General features: G+C 36.1%; 1 protein-coding gene across 2 annotated transcripts; it reads left to right on the top strand.

Moving 5' to 3' along the window:
* The first annotated feature begins 1,779 nt into the window (after window positions 1–1,779).
* Window positions 1,780–17,441, top strand: asb10 (ankyrin repeat and SOCS box containing 10). Of its 2 annotated transcripts, none has more exons than XM_088643063.1 (5): window positions 1,780–2,232; window positions 9,287–9,554; window positions 9,965–10,469; window positions 13,157–13,270; window positions 14,959–17,441. In XM_088643063.1, exons 1-5 carry the CDS (start codon window positions 1,914–1,916, stop codon window positions 15,142–15,144), a joined length of 1,392 nt encoding a protein of 463 aa, XP_088499189.1. In that variant the 5' UTR covers window positions 1,780–1,913; the 3' UTR covers window positions 15,145–17,441. The 2 variants fall into 2 exon arrangements, with proteins under 2 accessions (XP_088499189.1, XP_088499190.1); XM_088643064.1 differs by lacking the exon at window positions 1,780–2,232 and adding an exon at window positions 7,601–7,996.
* The last annotated feature ends 1,646 nt before the right edge of the window (window positions 17,442–19,087 follow it).

Here is a 19,087-nt window from a genome sequence, read left to right as displayed (position 1 = left end):
ACAGTCAGGTAAATCTCTAAGCAACACTTTACACTAAATTATCTGATTTTTAGAAAATAGGTTTTGTTTTTTTCTTCATTTTTTTTCTTTATATGCTAATTCTGAACTATACAGTACCTTGCAAATGTTTTCACTCCCTTCCATTGATATCCCAATTTGTTAATTAAAAATGATACAGTATATACACATTTTAAAGGTGAATATTTGTCATCAGAATGCTCAAGCACAACACTTTTATGAGTTTGCTTTAAACTATGTTCAACAGTAAAACTTCAGTATTTAGCATTCAAGAGAACATTCATGTTTTTACTAAAAATATTAACTTTAAAAACAATATACTCTCACTCAGAGTCCTCCTCTGACTGATGAGTTATTTTATTAGAAAGAAGGGAACTTCTTTCTAATCACAACTCAAGATTTTATAATTCAACCTAAAGGAACAACCAAATGAGGCGAATAATTTTGCAAGGCACTGTATTTATGTACACATTTCTAGGTTTAAGTGATTGTCATGAAAGACCAAATATGACTGTAAATTAGTTTAACAGAACTATTTAAATCTTATTTTTAATGAATACTGTATTTATGCTGCTCTTGCTTGTCTGTACCCTGCTCACAAGGGAGAATACCTAATTCTTCAGGCATGTATTGATATGTTCATGTGAACAATTTACAGTATAGTGCCTGTATAACGTTTACACTTCCTTTCAAAATGTTCAATTTTTACTTCCATATAGCCTTGAATTAAAATGCATTAAAACAGTTTATTTTTCTACACATCCTACTTTAAGCAAAAAATATTGGAAAATTAAAAATTCCAATAGATTGGTTGCCACTTACTATATGTTCAAGTTATTTATTGGGTTCTCAGGCAAAACAAAGAATATTACATGGTACCTTATACAATAAATGAACAAATGTGAACAATCATTATGGTACGACAGACTTGTTACCTAAACAAACTGTAGAAATCCAACATTAATATAAACATAGGAAGAAAGGAGGAAAAAAGGAAACCAGAGGTGTGAATGAGTGAACCAAAGGGAAAAGAGCCTGACTATTTTAATAGCAATTTAATTAGGTTAATTGTGACTAAACAGACTTTCTAATAGGATGTTTGTTTTATTTTTTTCACATATATTTTCAGGACTTACATTTTTACATTCACATTTAGAATTGGGTTGGTTTTGACTGTGATGGACTGGGATCCGATTCATGAAGTATCCTCCCTTAAACCAATTGTCTGGCAGTTAGGCCACAACTCACTGGACTAAGCAGTGATTGAAAGTGCATGGAGAATGTTTATTTATGCAGAGAGTCTAATTCATTCTCTATACATACAGTTGTAGAATCCAATGTCTTATCAGTGTCTCCTGGCATGGTGAGTCAAATTTACCTTTGCGACCAACTATTCATGAACATCTTGCTGTCTGATTCTTTAGTTCTCCCTTTGGGTTGAAAAAGTAGACGTAAATGAAGTAGTAGCTCATAGCATCAAAGCAATCTATATAATGGGATGGTTGCATTTTGTGACATTGGAGGAAACAGTAGTAAATAATCTTTCTACATCATATCTTTTTCTATTATATTTATATAACTAGATATTTAAATTTGCTTTCCTTATTTTTTCCTTATTTACTTTTCCATTAATGCCTTTCTGTAGTTATCCACACTTATTTTGTATTGTAAAGAAACAGTTGTCCTCTGTAGCAGCAACTGTAAGTAGCACTTAATAAATACCACGTGAAAAGTGGTGTATAAATAGCACCTCCCAACAAGCAAAGGGCCTGTCTGATATTGCATATCAAAACAAACCTTCGGAAGTGGAGGAGAACGTGTTGAAGTTAATTAAGAAGAAAAGGCCTAGAAAATAGTTATACCAATAAAAACAGAAAAAAGGCTCGTGGGAGAACATGTCGCATAACAGTTTTGTCTTCACCTCCACGGCATTGCGCTCTTTTCGGCTAGAAGAGGACCTGCTGGAGAGGCAGAAACTCAAAAAAAGACTCACAGCCCCACTGGTTAACGGCTATCTCCTGAGAAAGGAGGGCAGAGACCAGGAGAAGACGGGCCCAACAGAACCACCAACAGTATGCCGTGATCTGGTGGTCCATAATGCAATTTTCACAGGGGATCTGGAGACCCTACAGCAGCTCTTTCCCAAAGGAAGTTCAGTGAACTTCATCATTGAGTCACGGGGGGAGGACCTGCGCTGGGTCAGCAGGAATCTTGGTAGGATGACAGTTCTGCATTTTGTTCATTCAGTTTTTATTCTGTAGGATCTCAGTAAATGGACTACTCATCTAAGGTGGAGTGGGTCTACAGATATTTGTACATTTCCAATCAAAAATCTTCTTTAATGATTTACACTTTTGCCGTTCCTACACTATGCTCATTAGAAGCTATTAACGTTTTCATTCTAAAGTATTTCCTGCAGTGTCATATTGGTTGGACTTTGGGATTTTTTATTTGTTTCCTCACAAACTCAGTTACTTTGATGGTTCTAACTGAAATTAAGCATCTCTTTATATCCTCACTTTGTGCACTTCTGTTCTAATTGATAAAACCATAACAAGCCATGATGTCCACCAGCAGACTGACTTGATGTTTAAATGTGGTTTAGATAGGAATGTATTACAAGGGTTAAAATTTGGATTTCAAAAGAAAACAACAGTGTAATTAAGCCTATTCTCAAGTGTAGGTGTCATACAGTGAAACTGGATTTTAATTCTAACCTTTTGCAGAGCATAATTAGCAACAACGAAATTACTTAGGCATAGAAGACACATTGATTTCTGTTACTCTTTGTTTAAAACAGCTTTAAGTCCTCCAATTATTAAAGAATTTTGCATATTTAATACAAATTTCAGGACATTTTGGAAAAAAAGAAGAAATTCAGACGTTTTACTAAATGTTGTCTCTTTAGTATAAGAGAATGTTTTATTCCTGGCATAACTGCATGTTTTGATCCTCTGATTCTTGGAATTTTTTATAAGAATTTTTTCAGCTATTATGACCTATACACAAAGAATTATTTTACTCAGAATTTCGTATGCATCTGCATTTGTTTCCTCTGATCATTTCCTTCACATCTTTGTGATTTGTTCAATCCTTCCTTTTTAGAATTGCTTTTTTATTGTAGACCTGAATGTTCAGTTTTTAATTAGACGTTCTCTTTCTCTTTCCAATTTCTAAGCAGAGTCTAATGAGAACTCTGCAACTCCTTTCTCAGGGTTGCTAGAGTAAACCCATCTTTTAGGAAGTGAAGTTGAGAATTCTTTGATTCAAATCAGTTGGCACAGTAATCTTTCAGCACTGTTTACACAACTTGTAATACACAAAAATGTTCCCTCGTATACCTGCTTAATTCTTTATTATTTATATCTGAAAGTTGTTTTATAAAATTGCATCACTTCCACATCTTTTTAGTGACAAGAAAGTGTCAGTAAAGAAAGGAGAGCTTCATTATTAAGGATTTTGAGAGACCCAAAACAGTTAATTCTGTTTTAATTATTCTGGCTGGCATTTTGTCATACCAAAATCATGTTTTCAACTGAGTATTTAATTCTGTACATCCTCTTACAGGCCAAAATTAAACTTTCATTTGTCAGTCTAAAATGTCTAGAACTACTAGTATGCTGTATTTATCTTTACAGTATGTCTATATTGTACTTTTCATTGTACCTTTCGAGAATTGGGCTAAATTGATATCAAGAGCTTGAAAGACTTGTTTATAAATAGCACATATTCAGAATAACCTAAACAGTCAGCTGACTTGCCATCTCATGCTTTAATAATTTCCACATGCTCTTCCAATGCTCTCATGATAATGTTGTTTGGTGAGCTCGAGTCAAAAGTCATATCAAAGCAAAATAATTTCTGTTATCAGATACAGGCTACATAATGTAGGAACTAGTAGAAGTAGAATTGAGAAAGGAGCAATTAATGATTCTAAATATTAGATATGAAATTCACCATAGAAGGTGTATTCTGCGAAATTAAATTATATTAAAAGTCCTTGTAACATTTACAAACAAGTGTTTTACAGCACCATCTCTACAAAATGTAAATGCAAACATTGAACAGAGAAAAGCTTTCAAACATTTAAAACGTCCTAGTTTGATATATAAAACCTGTAAATCCTATTCCTAAATTCAACGCTATTCAGTGCTATGTCTGTGTCACTGTATTCAATGTTAAACGTTTTCACTTTGACAAAGGCTTTTTTTTGCAAAGGATTTTGCTTGCCCTGAGTATGCATAAAGTCTACAGGTGTGTGGTAAATGTGAATATATTTTAATAACAGTTTCACGATTTAAATAAAAGAAATGACCACCTTATTGGATTATAACTACATTGATGATGGCCATCTTAATTTTTTAATTCAAAGTAATCATAGCCTAATAACTTCATTGACAGCACATAACTGAATTTTACAGTGGACCTTGTACCCTACATTGCCATCTAGTGGTGTGATATTTTAAAATACAGTAAACTCTTTTAGAAAATCTTACAAAAAAAGGTTTAGAAAGCTGTCTGTGTTCTCTGTGAGCTTTTTTTCTTGCTCGCTCATTTTCTTGCTTTCCTTCTAATAAGATTCTATATTAAGAATCACACAAATACTAATTTTCAACAATGTATTTTCTGTGAGTGTAAGTCAACATCCGCAGACTCTGGTAAGAAGACCAATCAATCTTAAGCCCTGAATCTACACTATACCCCTTTCAGAAAAGAAGTAAGTACATTGAGTGAGCTTAATATTAATAAGGAAATGGAGTGAATGGTGTTAATATTTATGACATACAGCTGCAATTATTTGTTTTCTAAATTGTGGGGGAAATGTGAAGGATGCTGTCAGCCTTGACAGAATATTTAAATTTAAAAATTGTCTTTGGTTGTACAACTTTCGCCACAATTTATCCACGCAGTTTATTTATTTGTCATTAAACATACTTAGTGGTTAAATTTCAGATCAGATCATGGTCAGACCAGAGGTAAAAAAAAGTATCTTGACTGTAACACGTTTAAAACCAGGAGGGAGTTCAAGGGTAGGGTAGTTCTCAAGGTCTTATCATTCCTGTCTTACGTCTGCTTTTTAGGACTATAGTTGTTAAAGGAGCATTGAACAAAATTTGCACAAGGTTTTCAGCTTAGCAGTCACTTGCCTCAGCATCTCTGACTGATCTTGTTCTCTTGTCTCTGAGCTAAAAATCCGTTGATTAAAAGTTTGACTTGTGCTTCACAGAACAACAAACATATGACAAATAAACAGCAAAACCCCCTAAAATCTCTTTCAGTATTAGAAAAAAAACAAGTAAAACAAGAGGAAAAGGGCAGGCTGGTATTTGAAAGCCATATCTCTGAATGGTAGTGATACTGAAAACCAAAACATCATGCCAGGCAAGAAGCATATTCATGGAAGCCTGCAGAATGACTTGCACAAACGTTGTGATCTCAGAAGCAGAGGGCCAGGCGTGCCCTAGTGGGAGGTGACATGGACATCATATTCCCTGGTCTACTGTATATGACCCACAACACTCAAGTCACAATCCCAATACCATCTTTAACAGCTGTGACACACAGTCCACTCAGTATGGAGCTTGTTGTTCCTATATATTTTACACGTTATGTGAGTGATTCAATAAATATTTAATGACACAGAGACATGCATGATCTTTATTTGTCTGACATCTATTTGGAGGAGAAGATGTGTTCTCTTTTGTTACTTTTTTTTCGTCCATTTTAGTAGAGTAACATCTGTAGAATTTTCTTAAATACTCCAAATTCCAATACATTCTCCACAACAAAATGTTCAGGGAGATAAACTAGGCCATAAATACTCTAGGCATCTTTGAAACAAAATTGATTTATTGATTAATTGATTCAAATGAAATTATCTAAAATCACGTGTGATGTATCTTCCCCTGTATAAATGTTTTGTGATTATAATCTACACAATGTTGTAAACACAAAACAAACCAGATACTCTATAGCAAATGTCTAGATTCCTGTATTGTTATTTATTTTCACAGATTTTCATTCCATTTCAAATTTTACAGAGATAAAGTCTTAGGATTCAGATTAACTCAGTTCTTTTATTACTGTGCTTACCTTACAAAATTGGTCAAACATAATTAATTTTAGATAGAAGTATACTAGCTGCACTTAAAATAAACATTTACAACAGCTCAACTTTTGTTTTACTCTCTCTTTTCAAGCTTTATATATTTTCTTAGTTACTTTAACTATCACCTCACAGTCTGAAGAACTGAGCTAATCACCCCCCGATGTTGACAACACAAATGACTGGCTGTAACAGCTGCTGGTCCTCACTTTTGAGCACAGTTGCTAAAATTATATGCTGTGCTCTCAAAGGTTTATACACCTCCTCTGCCAAATCTAACCTTTCAATAACAAGACGATATTGAGGATGTGAGGGGAAGCAAGTAAGGAAAAGTATAAAAGATTATAATACATTAAACTTGGAACTGGATTTGCTATGGTAACAGTTCCAGCGAAAGCAGTTTTTCAAACGCCTTTCAACGATTGATTGTGAAGAAGCATTCTAGGAAGACAGTTGCACATCACACATTCTTTGGAAATCCTTCGCTGAAGCGTGCACCATAGCACTTGCACAGCACAATAAGCTTCTCTTATTATTTTATGTAAACCATAGAACCATTTCAGTGGGAATATTTCCATGTATTATTTTTGAAAGACAATTGTAAAGAAAAATAAAAATGGGAATTTCTCCATTTGCTATATCATCATTACACAGATGTAACGTTGGATTTTCTTTGTATCCAGCACAGTTTGTTAATTTGTTTTCTGAATTAGAAGCTTTATATTCCTAAAAAGGTAGGGGTACTCCTCTTGTCTTGGTAAGAGTGTTTCAGCCAAAGTAAGTGTGACCATCAGCCAGACAGAATTATTATTATTTTCAGATACAGTACATGTACATGTACATATACAGCATAGTGAGTTAATATATGGTTTATAGTTGCATCAGAAACATTTTTCAAAAAAAAATTCTAAACACATTCTTGTCTTGGTTAAACTTTTTCTCTTGACTTCCAACAAATAATTATTTTTGTCACCATCATTTGGCCCTTATGTTATATTTTTTTTTTTTGCTGTGGATCCTTCTTCAGAGCGGTTGTTGTGTCAAGTGCAGAAATATTTGACTGGCCATGGCATAATTGGGATCTTTGGAGAAACACTTTAATAAAATCATCAGCTGCTGAATAAGCTGCTAGCCTCTGAAAAAGAAAATTAGTCAGACTTCATTAGTAACAATTCAGTATGCTGCATTACAAGTAGGAGGGAGAAACTGATGCCAGATAATAGTGCATATACAGTATACTGTATATAGCTTCAGACTTAAAAAGAAATCCTGTCTTAGTCTAGTCTGCTTGTTGAGCCAAGATCTTATTCTGAATTGCAAAGTAATGATGACTCAAGACAGGGTAAGGCAAGAGGCAGCATTCCCACTGTCACAGCATTTTACACACTGATATCTTTCTTGTGACTGAGCCAGGTTAAATATCATATTAGAAGATTCCTTCCCTAAATAGAAGCTCAACAGGCAAACAAACTTCAGAAGTAAAAGAGCTTTCCCCATGGACTGAAGGACTGATCGCCTTTTTTTTTTAGTCTCTGTAAACAAGGGAAGACAGATTCCTTATTGGTCTTTTTTATATCTGGGTATATTGCATAACATTTTGTGGAATCATCTACTTTTCTTCCCCTAATCCACTACTACAAGAGGACTTTTTCAGGCAAATGGGTCCGAAGAAAAATATTCGTACTGACGTTATTATTACTGCAAAAGCCACTGGCCATGAGTTGCAATACTGGAATGCTTTGCTGGTTGGTGATGAACACACCATTATCAGTATCATTGATGATCCAAAGCTGAGACAGATACAGTGTGCTATATTTGATACGAGCAACATTGAAGAGTGGAAAAACTACAGATTCAATTACAGGGGTTTGCGTACGTGGCAGTATTTTTCTTTGTCAAAAGAATACAAAAAAAAGGGTTCTGTATGTTTTGAAATTCTCAAGAGTTGCTCAACTGTATGTTGCAGAGAGATTTGAATTTGCAAAGTTTTTTTCAAGTATTTACCCAAAAGTCTTACTAGCTAAAGGATCTGTGCATCTTACCTACAGTACTTTCTTAAATTGCAGCTATTTTCAGATCTCAAGATCATGTCTGCATTAAAGCAAGCAATTCATTTATCTTTATGATGTGATTATAGTCTTCATTTGAGATTATTTTTAAATGCATATCTTGTAAAGCACATATAAATGAATGTATTTTGTGGTGTTAAAACATAAAACAGCTTTACCTGTTTTTTTTAATTTAGGATTGCCTTTCACTTTTCTACCCAAATCAGAATTTTGTTTAACTTGACTTTTTGGTTTAGATTTGAACTGATCTGTGAGAACTTGATACCACAAACAAATGAGACTGGCATTTTCTAGATCAATCAACTCTAATACAGTGCAAGAAAAGGATTTCATGTTTAAGTGTTGGGCAGATGACCGACAAAGACCAAAAAAGAAATATCACCAGAGCTTCTAAAAATTAATGCAAACTAATTGTTGTTATTATTGTAATGTTGATCCTATTCCGGATTGGTTTAGGAAAAGTGTGGAATTTGCTCTGGGGAGGAGGAAGGGTGCAATTCCTCCTGATGGTTTTTCTAAAGTAATGCTTTTGGAACTCAAATCACAATAACAACAAAACCCAAATAAATGCAGAATCCATTTGCTCATTATTTAATCTAAATGAAACAATGGGAGGAGCAGCGCAGTGGTAAGCAGCGCAGTGGTTAGCATCACTCCGTTGTACTCCTTGAGCCCTGGTTTCAGGTCCTGGGATGCTATCTGCATGGAGTTTGTATGTTCTCCCCATATTTGCATTAGTTTCATCCAGGTCCTCTAGTTTCCTACCATTGGCCAAAGACAGGTTGATGGGCTTTTGGGACAATTGGCCCTGGTATGAGTGTTTGTGTCTATGTCTGTGTGTGCCCTGCAAGAGGCAGGTGTCCCATCCAGGGTGTATCTTGCCTTGCGCCTGTTGTTTGGATACACTCTGGCTTCCTGTGAGCCTGTATTGGAGTTGCAAAATAGATGGATGGGAATATGTTCAAATAGACTTGAAAGTAAAATGTCACAAGGCATAAACATTCCTGTGAGATCGAGAATGGTCAAATTTCAGCCCTGCTTTTCCGTGTGAACTGATCCTGAATGTAGAATGTTGCTGTCTGGTCACTTCCAGGTATTTGGTCTCTGACATATGAGCAGGAGTTGACAACACCATTGCACATCACCGCAGGCCGTGGATACACCGAGTGTCTAAAGCATCTACTGATGAGAGGCGCCGAAGTGGACATGGCCCCAGGAGGGAAGACTGCCCTACACGAAGCATGTGAAAACAGCACTACCGAGTGTGCCAGGCTGCTACTAGCATACGGAGGCAGTGCTAACAGTGTTACTGAGGATGGCTTTATGCCTCTCCACCTGTGTACCGACCCAGAGTCCCTCCAGTAGGTATTTTAACTTCCCAGGCCTTTTTCTGCAGGCGCACACAAGACTTGTTATTATTGGTCCACATTTAAAATATATCCCTATTTAATCTGCAAATGAAATGCGTTAATTGCAAATGAAATCAACTCTGCCTTGGAAATAATATATATATACTTTCAATTCTTATTAAGACAACAACTAAGCCAATGTGTTGTATTGCCAATTTTCAGTTAATACATAACCATAAAATAAAAAAAATACATTTTTAAAAACTATTCTCTAATAGTTTCATGAACCCAGACATACAGTTTTATAGTTTTTTGAGGAATAAAATTGGACACAAACGTGAACAGCATGTAAACAACCCCAAACAAATACCTTTTTTTGAGTATTCCTGACTTAAAATCTCTGCACCTTGTTCACAAACTAGGTGTGCCAAACTCCTGCTTCAGTTTGGGGCCTCTGTTAATGGACGAAGCCTGGAGGAAGATGACACTCCCCTGCACCTGGCAGCTCGTTATGGCCTTCCTGGGCACATAGACTTGTACTTAAGATACGGAGCAGCCATTGAGAGAAAAAACAAGGAGGGGCAAACACCACTCAACGCAGCTTGCTCACAGCCGCAGAGCACTAGCGAGCTGGAGCAATACTACGAAGTCTGCAAGCTGCTGGTCAGTGCAGGGGCTGACATTCATACCTGTGACCAGGATCGGCAGACCCCTTTGCACATGGCCTGCAAGTATGCCAACCCCAGTGTGGTGGACCTGCTGCTGCAGAACAGGGCCAATGTCAACATCATGAGCTACAGTGGCAATGCACCCATGCACAACATTCTGAAAGGTGTGGCCTACAAACTGGACCACCATCCAGAGCGCATTGTCCGTTCACTCCTTAATTATGGCTCTATCCGTGTTTGGCCTGGGGCACTTCCTAAGGTAGGCCAGCTTTCCCCTTTATGATCAATTGAAACTAGGCTGTGCCTTTTTTAGTGTGGTTTCAGTAATGAAAATAAAAAAGCTGTATCCATAAAAGGCACAAAAGTTAGATACAGTAAAAATTGCTTTCCAATTTAATTTTAAGAAATTTCTACAATAAATCTTGGTCTTTCAGTCTTTAAACCTTCTTACTTTTGCTCAGTTTTTTATTTCGTTTTTTACATTTAAAATAAACAATATTCAATATTCAATATTCAATATTAAAAGTGCAGAAACATAAAGGATGATGGTGTAATCTCTTCCATACACTCCCGCTTATTTCAAACAAATTGCCTCACTCCTAATTAGGTAGTGTTAATAAGAGATTAATTAGCGTTAATTGCTGATTTTCTCTGCTAATCCCCCGGAGGGAAGCCCAATCTGCTCAGCTCTCTGAGTGTTTAATTATTTGCCACATTCCCAGGGCTTTTTTCCTCCTTTCTTTTTTGCTGTCAGTTGGAGAGGACCAGACAGCAAGGTAGTGTTCAGGGCAGTCTAAAATTTTAATATTTCTTCATGCTGGACTTCCTGCTCCAGGAAGACAGCCACTGTGTGGAACTGTGAATTGTAGAACTGAGGCTGACCCAGGTTCCCCTGCCCAGGGTACAACATCAGGAAGTGGCATTGGACATGGGATCTCCAAATAAATTTGTCCCAGAGTTCCTGTCATCTTAGGAAGTGTAAGATGCAATTAGATCCACACATAATTTTCTCTATTGGCTACTTTAGTTAAAGTAGGACTTCATACTTACTGTTGTTAACTTCAGATTAGAATGTATTCACACCGTTACAGAAGTACATAGTTTGTTTTTAGGCCACATTGATATGTTGAAGGGAATTTGTGGTCTTGTTATATTATTTCAGTGATAGAATGAAAAAAAAAATGTTGTAATTATAATTATTAAAAAATAATGAAAAAACCATCAATCTATATTGTTTTAAAAAAAATAAGTATTAGATATTACTATTTTCAGATATTTATTAAATGATTTTGGTTATTTTCTGGGGTAACTGATCATTATTTACTGACTGAGATACACTCGATTGACTTTGTTGCATAAGCACTAAATCACTTCAGTGATTAGTGAGAGAGCTGATTGGGCACTAGTGATGAGGTGATTAAACTTTTTAAATGTGAAACCTGGTGAAAATCAGACAGACAACCACAGAAGAGGACTAATATGCCCCATTTAAACAACAACATGGGTATGATGAAGGCTGGACTAATTCAGTGCAATGTCTCTCACTATCTAGGGTTTTTACAGCCAGCAGTTTTTAATCATAGGAATCAGTGGCAGTCAAACAGTCTGTCCTTAATAGGCCAGTTTTTGTGGAACAAGAGCAATGTCCTACTCAACAGGAACACCAGAATGCAGCAACCACCACATCACCAAAGCAGATGTGAAGAGGTGGCTTAACACTCGACATTTGCAGGCCAGACAACCAGAGTAACAATGAAGTCCACTTCAGAAACAAATCAAAAGTTTTATGCAGACCGCTCTGATGTACAGTATGTCAGACTGGATATGTAAAACATTATGCCTATTGCTGTGTACACCTACACTGATCAGGTCCTAGGGCCTCACTTTTTCTGTGGGCTTATTCTGAGATAGCATTTTTTCCAGAAGGACAAAGCAAATTTATTATCTACAAAGTCTATTGGAAGAGATCCCACAAGGCTGTGCTGTATCTTTGTAAATTGCAGTTCTAAATCATGTTTTATATGCTCTTTAAAGCAAGCAGAATTTATTCCTTCAAAAGATAAATGCACTAAAAATTGCAATTTAAAGATGATTCAACTCTTTCCTCATTTTCAAACAATAAAGATGTTAATTTTTCTTTAAAAGTCATACTATATGCATTCTGTGCATGAGCTTGCAAAATAGTATTTGCCCCTTGTCTGTCCTAGGTAGACTAAATATCTAACTGAGCACACATGTTCACAGCTCAAATCTTATCCTGTTCTTGTATTCTTCTTATTCTTGCACAAAATAACAATAATGAAAGTGCCTAAGGTTATCTTACAGTATATAAAGTCAGTGAAACAACCATTTCAATGCTAAATGTTCCCCAGTCCCTTTAAAGCAGCAATTATTTCTGGTGCTTCAGAAATGTGACCAACTTTATTACAAATTGATCCTAGGCATTTGTAAAATATTGATGTTTGCTTGAAAATATATTATATTGGAATCAAATTAATTACCAGTAACTATTACTTTCAAGAGGAGACACCCAATGTATTCTGTTGAAATTATATGTGAATCCTTAAGCAAAATGAAGATGCTTAACTTGTTTAGTCTCTCTAAAATGTTGACTTTGTTGAGATCTAATTTAGGTCTTTGAAATCCTGATCAAATAAATATTCAACAATGGGTCCTAAACTGATACTAGGTTCACAAGATATTTGTGGTTATTAAGCAGATAAGCTCACTTACAGGTAAGCAAGCAACTTGGTTCACTTACAAAAATAAATATGCAAAAGCTTAGGTGTCAGTCAAGAGACCTATGACTGTCAAGAGAGTCAGTCAAGAGCTTGTTTCACAAAGTTCTGGGGTCAATAAACAACTAGTAGCTTAATACAAATTAAAGGTTCTGGATCTTTTACTTATAACAGTAAAACCTTTTTGCTGTTTTGTAACCTGTTTCAGGTTCTCAAATACTGCTGTACTTCTCCAAAAACCATTGAGGTCCTGCTAAATACCTATGACCGCCTCAAAATCACAGACTCATGGACTGAGGCTGTTCCTCCTGAAGTTTTTGAGGTAAACAGACAAAATAAAAGACAAAGGCATTGTAATATTGGAATGGTTTTCTAAAAAAAATGTAAAGTAGGAATAAGATTGCTAGATAACAAGAAAAGCTAGCGGGATTTTTTGTATCGTATGTGGTTTCCTCTAAGTATGGTGAGGATATTTTGTGCTTCACTGGATTTTTTGTTGTACTTATGAAGACATTTGGAAATTACTAGGTTTGAGGATACCAGGCTTACTACACCACAAATTTATTTTCTGATTTGACAGTCAGATGTAACTCTGCAAGTCCATGTCTCTAGTCTTTTCTTGCTTCCTGCTTTGTAGGCATCTCTCTGCCTTTCTATCATTTAAAAATAATAACAATTCCTTACACTTTTCTGGACACTCCAATTAAAGCGCTTTACAGTTAATGGGGACTCTTCTCCACCACCACCAATGTGCAGCATCCACCTGGATGATGCCACGGCAGCCATAGTGCGCCAGAACGCTCACCACACACCAGCTATTTAGTGGGGAGGAGAACATAGATGGGGATTGTTAGGAGGCTATTCAGGTAGGCTGCAAAGGAACAAGTAATGGGTTTACTCCATGCTGAAAATAGAAGAAAGAAAACACAACATTTCGGCAGTGAAGCCTTCTTATTAGGAGGCTATGATTGGTAAAAGTCAATGGGAAATTTGGCCAGGATACCAGGGTTACACCCCTACTCTTTTTAAGAAATGCCCTGGGATTTTTAATGACCACAGAGAGCCAGGACTTTGGTTTTACATCTGATCTGAAGGATGGCACCTTTTTACAGTATAGTGTCCCCATCACTATACTGGGGCATTAGGACACACACACAGACCGCAGGCTGAGCACCGCTTACTGGCCCCACTAACACCTCTTCCAGCAGCAACCTTAGTTTTTCCCTACTGACCAGGCTCAGTCCTGCTTAGCTTTAGTGGGTTGCCAGTTGTGAGTAACAGGGTGATATGGCTGCTGACCAGGGGGGTCATTTCCAGTGATTCCATGACCAGTGATTTCTGGGCTGCTGTGAGAACTATGTAATTAACTAACCCTGTGCGGGTTTCCAGATGAGGTCCGGTAGCTGAGGTATCCAAGGCATGCGATGAGGTAGAGTGGTCAGTTATTCCAGGCAGGGTCAAGTCCAGGTAGTACACAAAAAGAGAGGCAAACAAATCCGATAAGGGTGAGACAAGAGCGAGAAATCCAAAAACCAAAACAAAATAGTCAACGTTGATAGAGTCCAGACAAGGAAGAACAGGTACTAAGGAGGAAAGGGTGAGGTGAGCTCAGGGGGTGGAAGAGATCCTAATACCAAGCAATGTTACCGGGTGAACCAAGGGTTTATATAGTTAAGGAAGGGGTGTGTAAGGGAAATTGGATAATGAGGGGTTAATTGAGACCAGCTGCAGCAGTAATAGCTGCAACTCTAGCTTGGCTTGCCTCCTAGTGATTTTCCACCAGCTCCACTAAGATTGTCAAACTGTTCTTTCGCATGCCTTGGATCTGAGTGCAAAGTGCACAGGTTTCCCTCTAGCTGCTCTGGTGTTCATATAAACACCTGATGTGCTGTGCTTAAGCTTTTTTCTGTTGTTGGTAGTTTGACAACAATCTTTTTTTTCTCACTGTAAAGTTTCCATGCAATAGATAAACATCCTCAATTAATCATCTTTGTCTTTTTCCATTTCTAGGAACATTCTTACTTTTATGAGTCTCTGTTTTCCCTGGCCAATACACCTCGCTCTCTTCAGCATTTGGCACGGTGCAAGTTGAGGAACCTTCTGGAGAAGAAGCTGCACCTGGTGGTCTCCAAACTTGGCCTTCCCACTTTCTTACAGAACTACCTACTGCTGGATTTCAGGGGTTATCTTCATTGAGTAACTACTGCAACAATTCCCTTAAAGCACACAAGTACTTGCCATAGAAATGTCACTCCTACATATGTGTGGCGCAGTAGCCACATAATACTTTTAGATTCTGCAATATTGTAAATACTCAGCTAAGGTATGTTTATAGCAATTATCGTAACTAAATAACCATAATAAGTGTACAGATACCTTGATATCTTGATGAACCTTTAGCACTTAATGCTGACTGCTGTTATGAATCAATTTAAAAATGATTTTCTTTGGAAATATGAGTAGTTAATATAAAGTTAGTGATATTGAGATTATGCTGCGTTTTGGATCTTAAAAGGCTTTTTAGTCTTGCTGAAAGATTGACTTGAAGGCTCTAAGAGCTCTTCTGTGGGAGGATCTGTGATCTCTTGGTGGAAACTGGGTAGCTTTAGGTCTCCAAGGAAATGAATGAACTGCAGATGTATTTGTATCAGCTTTTATTAAAAAAGGCTAAATTTTCCCTCTTGAAAGGGTCGGTTCTATAAAATCATGATGATTTTTTTTCTTTTTGATTTTTAATTTTAAAAATAATAATTGAAGGAGCTGTTTTGAAGTTACATAAATTTCTGCATGATTTTGTTCCATATTTGCACATTTTTCTTACATTGTCTAGTCCATTTTAATTTAGTTTCATAAATTGCTTCTGATTTATTGCTTTATTATCCATCTACAAAAGGAAGATTTTTTTATATGTTTATGGTTACATTTGAATAAATGTAAGTACATTTAGATATTTTTTTTGTTCTCATATTACGTTTTACTTCTTTAACATGATAAAATGAGATGTTCTATCTTGCATAATGTTTGAAATGTTCTTATTGAATTCAAGTAGATATTCCCTTAAAACTGAAAACTACTAAGCTGAATTAATATTTGCTTTTCTACTTTTAGAAAATTTTAGTGTGACATCAGAATAAAAATATTCTGTTGCCCAGATAAATAGATAGCTAATTCTGGATGACAAGGTCTACGGGTTCAACAAAGCAGTGTATTATATGAAAGAATTGTGTGTTTAATGCACATCAGGTGTTTTGAGTGTATGCATTAAAATTAGATCAAACACTCATAACTTTGGTTTTACAGGGGACTTTATAAATAATAGACAATGTAATGATGAAAAGTATACATATTCTAATGGAACAAGTAATAGGTTTATTCCATTCTGAAAAGAGAAGAAAGAAAACACAACATTTCAGCTATGGAGCCTTCTTCGGGTGTGAGCTTTTTTTTCCTTTACACCCGAAGAAGGCTCCACAGCCGAAATGTTGTGTTTTCTTTCTTCTCTTTTCAGCATGGAATAAACCTATTACTTGTTCCTTTGTAGCCTACACATGCTGACGCAGCTACCCACCTGAGCTATATGTTCTAATGCTATTTATGACAGAGATCTTAGAAGGAACAATATCCAGAGTTAAGGTGTTTTTTAAAGCAAGCAGCTACTATGTATTCTATGTATTATGGGAATCCAAATTCCCATAAGGAATATTAGCTGTCTGTGGCCATTAGCTTTGATTTTATTTTTACGAAGTGGCAGGAAGTCTGTTTAGACTTCTGTGCTTTCTAACATTGTGAAAAAGCTAGATGATTAGTTAGATATGCAAACCACAAGGGGGTGGTGTTGCCTATAATTCATACCAGAAGGGGTAGAAAATACACCAGAAATAAAGTGTAAACTGTAGTGTATACAGTTGTTAATTTGTAAAGCTTGTCAGCTTTGTTTTTCTCACTTCAAAATTACATCCAATTCAAGCTGATATATGAAATAAATGTAGTCTATGATTTTTTTCCACATACTGCATTTTTTGTCTTCTAAATTCAGAATATCATACAAATGAAATATTGGCAGAGTCTTGTGGTGATTAAATAACTTTTTCAGTATGGCTGTGATAGTGGTTGTTCCAATACAATTACTTAAACAATCATTACTAGTCTTCAAATCTTGACAACAGGGTCTTAGACCTAAGCTCTCCAGTCCTGAATCCCAGATCTGGTATGTTTTGCAGGTTTTTGAATTTCCATTTAAAGCTACAGGTTCTGAAGAGCTAGGAGATGATGTTTCATTGGTTCAATTAAGCAGAAACTAGCTATATTTTTCATTAAAAGCTGAGCTGGAATGAAACACTTCAGACGCATGGGACTTTCATCACCAATCGTAAAATTGTACCCAGTGGCCATTGCTCCCTATATTCTAATGGAGGTTAGAATTCCCACTGCTATCCATAGTGTCATGGTCAGTTCCAACAGGGCTTAATAAAGTTTGACATCTCAGAAACAGACATACTTATTTTCTGTTTTCTTTGGAGCAGTCTCATTTCTTCCTCTGGATCCTGCATATTGTCTTTTTTAACCATGAATCAAACATTCCTGATAAACACAATTTGGAGTGGTCCTTGACAACAATCAGTACAAATTGTGAATGTGGCCAATATATTTGTTTTGAAGGTTGCTCATGTTGGGTAACTCCCCGATGATAACCTATACCATTTTCAGTACCTGCTGAGTCCAATAAAGGGATGCAGTTCATGCAGACAATGGGTGCAAAGAAGCACACAATTTAGATAGAATACCAGTCGAATGTAGTCCTAATCCAGAAAGCATAATGGAATTAAGAGTCAGGTCAAATGATCAGAAGTCCCTGAGTTCTTTGAGTCTGACACCAGGGTGTTGCCTTATGTTATGAGATGTTTTATGAGAAGCTGGCAGATGTGTGGAGTAGTACAAGAGCTCTGGACTTGTAACTTTAAGGTTTAGTTAATTCTGAGTGTTTTACAGTGGTTGTACTGTTGATCAAGGTGTTTCATGTGCCATTAAAATACCCTGCAGTACAAATACAAGTTGCTTTGGATACGTGTCATTCAAATAAATTAATGAAAATGTGTTGGTTTACCCACAGAGCTACTTATGCTTGTCATTTCTATTTCATTCTCTGTAATTTTTTTCTGTCAGTTAACGCCAGATGTAATTGTGAAATGGTATCATAATGACATCAACAATGACACATATCATTCACTGACTACCTGAGCAGATGGGGTACTGTCAGAATGACTTTGATCTTCAAGTTCAAACTCAATGTAGTACAATTAAGTTAAAAGGGAAAAGAAAAATAATTGATTCTTGGATACAGATCTTCTCTCTCCTTAAACAGTTGTTGAAGAAGTGTGATCCGTATGTTTGTTTTTATTGAAAATGAAGAAAGGAGAAACACTACATAATATAACATTTTAGTCTCCTTAATTTGTACATTGATGAAATTTTGGATGCACATAAATTGAATTGTATCTGATCCTGACATGTATGCCATATATGGTGATACATTTCTTTTACCTTCCAAAACAGACCAGCAGTGCCACTTCACTAAAGCAATTTTCACCAAATTGTTATATTCTCGAAAATGGCAAGCCATTCCATTATACAGTATAGTGATATCTGCACAGAGATGACAACTCAGATAGCACAATGCTTTTCATGAATCATAACTGTAAAAGTAAATCAACTAAATCATCTTAGCAGGAGGCACAGTTTAATTACCACAATTGCCTCTCTGAATTAATTCAGTCTAGTTTAGAAGAAACTAGAATGTTCTTATCTGGACATTAAAGAAGTTTGAAACAGATTTCATGTGATAAACTACAGCTCTGCTTTCTTCTTCCATTTCTAAATATACAGTTCTCTATGTGTCTTCTACTTCAAGCTGCAAACAATGGAGTCCACATGAATTAGCACTATATTGACTGCGTATATTTCAGAAAGTAAACCCACTAGAACTGTTAGCTAATCATAACGTTAACCAAAAATGGAACTGTTTTACTGTTTCATTATGTAATTATTCAATTGTTCCCTCTTTATTGACAATGGTAGTAACAGCAACCTGCAATGATAACGAGGACTATTTGAGCTGACTGCTACAACAGTATAGATTGAG

The sequence above is a fragment of the Lepisosteus platostomus genome, chromosome 8 (genome assembly GCF_059453375.1).
Source record: "Lepisosteus platostomus isolate fLepPlt1 chromosome 8, fLepPlt1.hap1, whole genome shotgun sequence".
Classification (NCBI taxonomy): Eukaryota; Metazoa; Chordata; class Actinopteri; order Semionotiformes; family Lepisosteidae; genus Lepisosteus; species Lepisosteus platostomus.
The sequence above is the reverse complement of the archived record's forward strand: the minus strand, read 5'-3'. Positions and strand labels throughout refer to the sequence as shown.

Excerpts from the sequence above, each read along its gene's own strand:
- asb10 (XM_088643063.1), top strand. The coding sequence starts at position 1,914 with ATGTCGCATAACAGTTTTGTCTTCACCTCCACGGCATTGCGCTCTTTT. Across the intron at positions 2,233-9,286 it reads CTGGGTCAGCAGGAATCTTG|GTATTTGGTCTCTGACATAT; the intron begins GTAGGATGACAG and ends GGTCACTTCCAG. Across the intron at positions 9,555-9,964 it reads ACCGACCCAGAGTCCCTCCA|GTGTGCCAAACTCCTGCTTC; the intron begins GTAGGTATTTTA and ends TTCACAAACTAG.